The sequence below is a fragment of the Zingiber officinale genome, chromosome 9B (genome assembly GCF_018446385.1).
Source record: "Zingiber officinale cultivar Zhangliang chromosome 9B, Zo_v1.1, whole genome shotgun sequence".
Taxonomy (NCBI): domain Eukaryota; kingdom Viridiplantae; phylum Streptophyta; class Magnoliopsida; order Zingiberales; family Zingiberaceae; genus Zingiber; species Zingiber officinale.
The window spans coordinates 4,501,179-4,511,136 of NC_056003.1; the positions used below are offsets into that span (position 1 = coordinate 4,501,179).

Here is a 9,958-nt window from a genome sequence, read left to right on the forward strand (position 1 = left end):
TACTCCAAAGCTCACACCCCCTTGGGATGTATCCAACGGGCAATATACTAAAAATCGAACCTCAAATACAAATGAAGATCAAAGTGTAACAAGCTATACTTTTTTTATGCAAGAACAATAGTAAATAACTTTTAAAATATTGCTGACACTTGTAGTAGTTGAAGCTCATAGCTTGAGGTTAGTGTCGTTCTAACTGCATCAATTGAGCGTAGCAAAGTTTCAGGGGCACCTCCAAACGGCTGAGGGCGCCTCCAATGCCTCAACTTGAGACACCTCTATTAACCCAAGGTACCTTAAACGCTGAAGTTTTATCTTCGACCCTTATCTGCTTGGGGGCTCCTCCACACACTCAAGGTGCCTCCAAGCTTTCAATCAGGACGCCCTCCATCACTTGAGACACCTTAGATACAATTCATTCTAGCTTTATTTTTTTTATTCTAAGCTCCTGCAAAATATAATAGTCCAAATAACAAAATTACCTGTAAAATAGAGTTAGTACAACTGCATAAATTAATTTATGAATTAGATTCTATCTAACATAATTAGGATCTAGTCTTAATCTCAACTTAGATTTTCAAAATGGATCTAAGTTGGACTATCACTTATAGTCCCTCTGGGACTCGTTCTCACTGGATCTTTCTACTATATTTGCTTACCTAACTTACCATTTTTCAAAATCACTTGACTCGACGTCTGCCCCACCAAGTTTTCTTACCAAATGCCTCATCTAGACTTAGTTAGTTGTCATGTCCTGCTGACCTAACTGGACTTCCAGTTTTGGAGGTGTTAACTAATTTGGAGTTTCCCCCTGAATTATTGAATATTTATTTTATTAAGTTTATTTAAATATTTAGGTTAAGTATTTTAATTAAGTTAAATCTAGATTTTATGAATTTTAATTTATGTTTCTGATTTAGATTCGGTTTGTTATTACATTTGTTGATTAATTTCATAATCAAGAAATACTTGATTATATCTTGGTTTTTTATTTAAATTTGACTTAGACTTGTAATCAAGTCTAGATTTAATAATTTGGTAATTATCTTTTCTTGTTTATGAATTTTATTTTTCAAAAAATTGATTTTTTTTCTAATTTCTTGAACCTTGAATATGAAATTTTAAAGATTAAAGAATTATTTTTAAATTATTATTTAGATTTTTATTAGTTAACTTATTTGGTTGAGCATGCATATTTAATTGTTGAGGTAAATCCAAACTAGAGCAATGATGATTATCTAATTTACTAACATGTGTAGAAAAAATTGGATTGTCATTTATTGTAAGTTTACTAACTTTTGCTTCCCCTGGATTCTTGGGTCTTCTTTCTAGGTATTGAGGTTTGAAGTGACCGATTTTTTTGCAATTGAAGCATTGGATATGCTCCTTCCCTTTTTGAACTTTAGGTGTCGACTTCTCCTTTACTACTGGTTGTATGGTTCGAGTCTTATAGGTGGGACACTTACTTCTGTAGTACTCTCTTTCATTGCATTCAAAACATATTATATGATATTTGAATTTTGAATTGACAATTTTACCTTTAGAATCTTCGTTCGGATTCTTCTCCTAATCCATCGTTGTCTCAGATTCAAATTCTGACTTTTGTTCTGATTCAGATCCTCTTACCTCCTCTTGTGCCATTAAAGCTATAAAGGTGGTTTGGTCTGATTCTAAGGATGACTCTGGAGATTCAGACTTTGATCTGAGCTCGAGTTCAACTTGTTCCTCTAGCTCCATCGGTTCCTTGTGAAGCTTAGTCAGACGAGTCCAGAACTCATAGGTATTTTGATGTTCTCCAATTCTACATGTGATTTCATTAGGTAATAAATATGAAACTAACTTTATTACCTTGTGGTTTGCTTCCGAGTTCTAGGTTGATCGTCTCAGTGTCATGCCGCCATCGAAGTCAGAATTATTTTTAATCACAAACAATATATAATTTATCTTTTAAAAAGGACCCCCTTTACCTAATTGGTGGTTGCACTAATTCAGAACGGTACCTGCTCTGATACCACTTGTTGGATCGTAAAGTTCGCTAGAAGGGGGTGAATAGCGATTGTTGAAACTTAATGAGTAAGTAGCGGAAATAGAAAAATAAGAAAAATGCTAACACACCAAGTTTTTACTTAGTTCAGAGCCTTCGTCGACTCTTACTTCAAGGTCCGCACTCGTCGAGTGCTTTCGTTGGACAATCCACTAATAGTTTGTGAAAAAGAGTTACAAGATTAGTACAAGAATTATAAAACTAAATTACCGATAACAAGGAAATTAAAACTGAGTCGCAGGTTGTCGGAGGTGCTTCGCAGCATCATGGGAGCGTCTTTGGAGCAGTGCGCAATAGAGCAATCGTGGTAGAAGGTTGTGTTTGACTCTTGGCGGAAGACTGCTTATATAAGCAGTTCTGTGCCTGGATCTTTTCCGGACGCCTAGACCATGACGTCGGCCAACCAATCAATGCACTCCACGCTGGCGACGAGATAAGCTTCGGGCATTCCGAGCGCCCGGACCCCCTTTTCCAGCATCCCTTTTTCCTACAAAAAAAGGTTAGTCCGAGGTAAATAAAAATTATACTACCCTGCAAAATAAAGTTAGCACAATATGACAAATAGAGTAGTAATTAAATTTTGTCTTCTCGAGCACAAAATCTATTCAAGATCTTAACTTAGATTTCCAAAATGGATGTAAGTTGGATTGACACATATTGTTCCCTCAAACGTGGAATGCATCCTCACAAAGTCACTCTCCTCCAGTACTTACCTTAACTTATCATCTTGCCAGACAGCCGGTCAGCCCGACGACCTGTCTGCACTTCATGCCAACTATCTGATCGGCCCGTTGACCTAGCTAGACTTCCCTGCAACACTGAGTTAGCACAATAGATAACACAGTAAAGTAAGATAGTGTTTAACATATTTCAAGATTCACTAGTCCGATCGATCGCGCGCGGTCGACCGAAAACCAGTCGGTCACATATAACCTAGGATTACCTCCCCTAGAGCTGCCCAGCTTCACTCACTGGACTTCCATTGCATGACTTCATTCACCAGGACTTCCACCACCTAGCTTCACTCACTAGGGACTGACTTCACTCATTAGGACTTCCACTACATATTTTCACTCACTAGGACTTCCACCACCTAGCTTCACTCACTATGGTTTGACTTCACTCACCAGGACTTTCACCACCTAGCTTCACTCACTAGAGTCTGGCTTCACTCACCAGGACTTCCATTTTGTCTAACCTCCGGTTAGGACTACTCACTTAGTAGACTTCTCACTTGCCTATCCTTTGGATAGGACTTACCTTTGCTAGTCATCTAGTCCTGACTAGATTTCTCTCCTCTAAACATCAAGTTCTATTTGGATAAACCCTTGATCAAATTGACCAAACTTAGGTATATTGTCAAGCATCAAAACCCTAGAGGTCGATTGCACCAATAATTTTTACTTGGTTCGGAGCTTTCGACGACTCCTAGTCCAAGGCTCATATTCATTGAGTGCTCTCATTGGACAATCACTATAAGTTCGGAAATGAATTACAGAATTTGAGTGCATGAACTGTAAATGAAAGATTATTGACAAAAAGAAAGTATGAAGAGAATTCATTCAGCGTAGGTTGTCGAGCCAGCTATTTAGGATCGTCGAAGCTTTCTCAGAGCGCGTAAGAACGAAAGTTGTAGCAAATGTTGTGTTGAAGTTGCTGGTTGAAGCCTCCTTTTATAGCCTTGTCCGGGCGCCTAGATCCCTTCTCTGGCGCTTGGACTATGCTAACATGGCGAGCTCTCGTTGAAACTTCATCATCGAAGTTTATTCACCTCCAGACGTCCAGACACCCTTTGGGCGACTAGACCGCTGGCGTGGGTCGGCCAATCGTTATGCTCTACCACACTACGAAGATCAACTTTCACTGGTCTGGGTGCTCAAACTGCCCGGGTGCCTGGCCAGACATCTGACCGGGGTTGCTGCCTCTGCGAACATTGCCTGGGGGCCTGGAGTAACTCTAGGCACTCAGACTACTTTTTGCCTTTCTCTTTTCTGTAACAAAAAGTTAGTCTAGACATAAAACTTACCTTACAAAATAGAGTTCGCACATTTAAAAATATGATCAAATTATGACTTAGATCTCGTCTTCTCAAAATCAGGATCTAGTCATGATCTCAACTTAGACTTGCTAAATGGCTCTAAGCTGAACCACACCTAAAGTCCTACCGAGACTCATCCTCACTAGATCTCTTTCCTACAGTGACTTACCTCAGTTACCATTTGCAGACTTCTTTGATGTCATGTCCTTTGACCCACCAGGACTTCTTGTCAAATTTCAACTAATCTGGACTTTCTCCTACCAAATCTCAACCGATTCAGACTTCGTGCCAGCTATCAATCTAGCTGAATTTCCTTCTGCCAAATCTCAACTAATCTAGACTTCGTGTCAACCATCAATCTAACTAGATTTCATTCTAGTGCTCCAGTCTTCTAGATCCATCAAGTCTTACACATTTAGTATAAATATTAGACAAACATAATATCTAACTTTAATTCATTTGTCATTTATCAAAATTCAGATTTGATCATTACTGACAACCATACCAATATATTCAAATTGGACCAATATATTCAAATTGGATTCTCGCACCTGTGGTCTTATGTTGCTATAGGCGTGTTGTCATCTTTGTCTTACAATTATTATTAAAAAAATTAGCCCATGGCTTCCCTTGATGATGGCCACGAGTTGCATCATCATTCTCAAATGAAATCCCCAAGTCCTCCTGAATGCTTCGGCTGGCAGAGTTTTAGCAGCCTCAATATTCATGTGCCGTCAGATTTCCTGCCTCTTATGTATCCACCTTAGCAGCATGTGGAGACTCATCAGCCTCTTACGTGGCATTTACATCTGCCATAGGTTGCTTGCTGCATGCATTCCTGAGTCACATCAGCAACCACCTCTTCATTCAAGTCTTCCATATTCCCACACAAGTAGTCCAATTGGCCGCTCGATTTGCCACCTCCGTGTTATCCAATGGCAACGGAAAAACAAGGTTTTTCCCTGTTGGTTGGGCCTTTTGATTGAATCATGGGGGAGTGATTGGATCATTTCCTCTTTTTTTACCTTGAGAATAAAGTAACAAGCAGATCCCAAGGGGGGAAATTGCTGCCCAGCTCACCAAATCAAAATCTGTTTTGCTGGAATTTGAATTTGGAAACTAGCCATTGGCTGATGTTAGATCTTCCTTCTCTGTCAATAACCAGAGAGCCTGCCGAAGTTGAGGAAGAAGACCGAAAAATAACCCTTCCTGAAAAACTCAACACTTCTAGCCGGGATACCAAAATACAAGAAGTCTCTCTTTCACATAATGCAACATCAGTTTACTCGTCCATTTGTTTTTAGCTTTGGAATATAAACATGATGGTGGAGCGGCGAAAAGGACTTCACTCCTGTTGAGAGTCCTTTGATGGATCCCTTTCAAAAGTAAAGCGAGAATTGAAGCATCCATTTGTTTCTAGTTATGATTATAACTGTTATAATATAATCTTGATGTGTTGATTCAAGATAAAGTGTTTGTCTATATTGATCAGCGTCCATTAGAAATGAAAATATCTATATGCAACAACAGTGAATTATAACTATGATAATATATTGTTACTAAAAATAAAAACTATACTTTACCTCTAGATGTCTGGTTGCTACTCCTCAACTTATTTTGGGGAGAACCCAAAGTCTAAATTTGGGTGGCATTTTAGTCTGTCTAGAGTTTAGACTTGTACTTAGTTTCATTGCAAAAGATGACTATTAACTTTTAAAATAATAATTAGTACATAAAAAAAATATTTATTTTATTTTTATCGAAATTCGAATCTTAAATCCATGATGATAATATTTCATCATGCGTTAACCATTAAATCATCCCGATAAAGATTCATTTTCAGTACGATTTCGATGGATTTCTATTTCAGTCTCTAACGAAAAAGGGCGTGGTTTTGACTTTTGTGGCGTGTTTACTTAGAAGTGGAAGTCCTTAGGTGCTATGGATGATTTATTGGACCACCTAAGTAAGCAAGGCAAGGCCCATGCTCGATTTGTCACCTTCGTGATTTCCTTTTTCGATTTTAAAATTTTTATTTGTAATAAAAAGAAATCATACTTATCCCATATTTTTCGATATTGTTTTCACTCTTTCCTGCGTCGTCGGTTCGCCGATCAAGAATTCGACGGATTGTGGCGAGTGCGAAGATGTTGGGCGCGGCGGGAAGGCGAATTCTTGGATTAGGGCTGGGGAAACGGGCGCCGGGGGCGGTGACGGCGGCGGCCTCGCGGGGATACCACGAGAGGGTGGTGGACCACTACGAGAACCCTCGGAACGTCGGATCCTTCGACAAGAGTGATCCTTCGGTGGGGACGGGTCTTGTCGGCGCGCCGGCGTGTGGCGACGTGATGAAGCTGCAGATCAAGGTCGACGATGATACTGGAAAGATCGTCGATGCCTGCTTCAAGACCTTTGGTTGCGGCTCGGCCATCGCGTCATCTTCTGTTGGTATGACCTTTAAAACCCTAATTCCCAATCTGTGCTGCACGATATTCCTTTTTTTTATTGACTTTAATCGTGTCATATATATTTTTTTTCCGGATGTTGTGCTTAGCGTCATTGAGATAATTTGACAACTATGACTGGGTAGTTTTGAAAGATGAGAATCCTTTCTGCTATTCTAATTATGTACTTATGTTGCAAATTAAGGAGGAAAACTTACCCGCGATGAATGTTAGAATCGTGAAACCAGTCGGACACATTGTTCGAAAGTTGTTCTTTACACATTTTAGCTAGGATTCAGACACAATAAAACACTAGAGAAAAGAAATTTATAGAAAACCACTGATGCTATCGACAAACATTCTTTGATTCATGATCAACTCTGGAATCCAGTAGCTAATTTGGCTTTCGTGCTTGAACTTGGAGAATCAACAGAGAATGTGAAACAAGTTTCTCGCTTTATTAGCTATTAGAGAAAACAATGGCTGAAATATTATTGTGACTGGCGATGAAAACCTTTGACCTTCTATATAATTCACTGTTATTCTCTGAGTGTAAGGAATAACTATGAATTTATTTCCATTAGTAATTCAGTGATATATTTCAAGATTTATATATTGATTTCTGATTTTGTAATTCTAGTTATCTTTCTCTCATTAAGAGAATGCTTTCTATTGGGGAAGAAGAAGTGTTGGCTCAAAAGAAGTTATTTTGTATTAAAATATTGCTTAACAATAAGGTTGCCCTTTTAATGGTTAAATATTCTTGTTTTATTCGATATTAGGAAACTATTGCTTTTGCATAATGCATCATACGCTATTCATCTATTATCAATTGCAGCAACAGAATGGGTGAAAGGAAAACATATGGAAGACGTGTTATCCATCAAAAATACGTAAGTTTGAATTTCCCATGACTTGCTATTACAATTAAATTGCTGAACCCTCAAGAAAACTCCACTAATATTTTTTAGCAGCATGACCGTATGGTACTATAGAAAAATTGAGACTTGCAATTGGAGAGAGCTATCATTAGACAGGCTAAGTTAATTAAATTCAATTACTTTTTTATCTGAATATTTTCTCTCTGTCTTCAACTAGGAAGTACCCTATGCAATAAACATTTATTTGCCTATCATATCTGAAGCAGTCGTGTGGTGAACAATTTATTTACTCTGTTTGTTAGAACTGTATTATAAGAAGCAATCATGATTTTTGGTTTCTAAATTTATTTTGCTATGTGTATTTAGATTAACCCAAACACATCTGGATTACTTGGTCATGATTCAAGGCACCAGTTTTTCTTTCCAAGTCCAGCATATAGACAGGATTATGAGTATTGTGTGGTAATTCTGTCAAAATAATTTATGAGCACCAGATAAGACTGAAATGATTCAGCTTAAAAAAAATGTGAGTCCTGTCAGTCTGAACCATTACATGGAATTTTGGAATATAATGGAAACAACTGAATCATGCTTTTATTTTTATATACCATCATTATTATTTTTTCCCCATCTGTGCAACACCACTGATTATGCTTGAGTTGAACAATTCAATGACTTTATTTATTCAATTTGCATGTATTAATAGTTAAGTTTCTACTAATATAAAGTAGGAGATACCTCTTAAGGTATAACATGTAGGTAGTTCTGAACTGGATGAGGGCTGAGACACTGAAAATAGAAAATAGTACAAAAGTTATTGAAGTATTGAGTTCCAAAAGCCTTTTGTTATTCTATTCTTATGATTCTAGTTAAATAGATGGTAATTGTGCCTTGAGGAAGACCTGTTCCAGACTAACATTTGTCTCTTAAGAAAGTTTAATGACTTTCATCAACAGGAAAGTCATCAGTTTCTTATTCTTGAACAACCTATGAGGATTCATTTGCTATAAGATTACCTGTCTTGTTGGGCAAATGAACATTGCAATTAATAAGTAGGCTTATTCAATATTAGGATGGGCCTTCATGTGCACTTTCCCATTTTACCCTAGCGACCGATGGGAAACTTCCATGGATTGGATCGGTCGGCCCAAGTTCGACGTTACCTGACGTGGTTAATCATTTTTTTTAGTGAAGAAGTACGCATTTCCTTCATACTCTTTCCTAGGAAATGGGAAGGGATTGATTGGCATTGACTATTTATGGATTTGTCCAAAAAAATTTCTCGCTTGTCAATCTTTGGCTTCTCCTTTTGTATAAACAGTACAATGGTTTCTTTTAACAAAGCATTCATGACAAAGCTGCCCTTCCTTCCCAGTGGTCTCTAGATTAAGGATCACAGCATTCCTTGCTGAATTATTTGGGCATCTACTGTAGTTTTATGAAGAACCATTTTTACCTCTACCTGATTAACAGTTCTAAATATGAATTCTGATTCTTATATCAGGAAAACTGATTCTGAATTTGACTTGCGTTGATATACTTATAGCCATCAGAATCAAATTTGTAGGTATTATTCTCAGGTCCTGATGTAAAAGTTATACTATATCGTGCACTGTCCTTCCGAATTTTTTATTATTAGGGCCTAAGCCTTTGTTACCCTGGTGATGATCTATTGTGTTGCTTGCGTTGGTGATTCCTTGTTTTGTCATCCTTTCTGGCTTTGGCATTTGCCCTACCTTTGGCCGAAAAGTCATTAGAAAATCGTACTCTTATCTGGTTTTAATTTTTTTCCTTCACTCTTAAGTGGTCGTGTTATTAATCACAACTATTTGCTTCTGATATGATGATATTATTTACTTGTGTTCTATAGAGAAATTGCCAAACACCTTTCACTTCCACCGGTGAAGCTTCACTGCAGCATGCTCGCTGAAGATGCAATCAAAGCTGCTGTGAAAGACTACAAAGCAAAAAATTCCAAGGCAACTGGAAAGGCTGAGACAGTGCAAACTGACAAAGTTGAGAATACCTAAAAAGATGACCTACTTGGAAGAACATGCATACAATTATTTTACCGAGTTGTATAACTTGTGCCCAGTTTGCTATCACATGCCTATGTCGGTACAAACCCATCCTAGAAAGATTGATTTGATGCATACCTGTCCTGATACCTTCTTGGTTAGGATGCCATTTTCCACTGTGATCATGTTCTTCAAAAATAAGCTATGGTGATATGGACATGTTGAAGATGTTATATCTAGGATTTGTGATTGTTTGTGTGCTTATTTTAAGTTGCTACTGATGCAGCTACGTGCAGCATACTGTCGATGATTCCAGAAGTTCAAGGTGGAGGACTTGAGTTTAATCCTGCTCCTGCATGTGTCCATGTTATCGTTGGTATATTTAGAGGTTGCTAGATCCGCACTTAGAACATCCAAGTCATTTTTCCTATCATTATATCATTTTTCTTATCATTATATTTAAAATTTAAGATAAATAATTTATTTTATTAAATTTAGATAATTACTTTTTACTATCTAATACATTAATTATTTTA

General features: G+C 37.6%; 1 protein-coding gene across 1 annotated transcript; it reads left to right on the forward strand.

Annotated features, from left to right (window-relative positions):
* Positions 1-6,153: 6,153 nt before the first annotated feature.
* Positions 6,154-9,686, forward strand: LOC122024720 (iron-sulfur cluster assembly protein 1-like). The gene is made up of 3 exons (XM_042583392.1): positions 6,154-6,527; positions 7,362-7,416; positions 9,275-9,686. Exons 1-3 carry the CDS (start codon positions 6,227-6,229, stop codon positions 9,432-9,434), a joined length of 516 nt encoding a protein of 171 aa, XP_042439326.1. The 5' UTR covers positions 6,154-6,226; the 3' UTR covers positions 9,435-9,686.
* Positions 9,687-9,958: the final 272 nt, after the last annotated feature.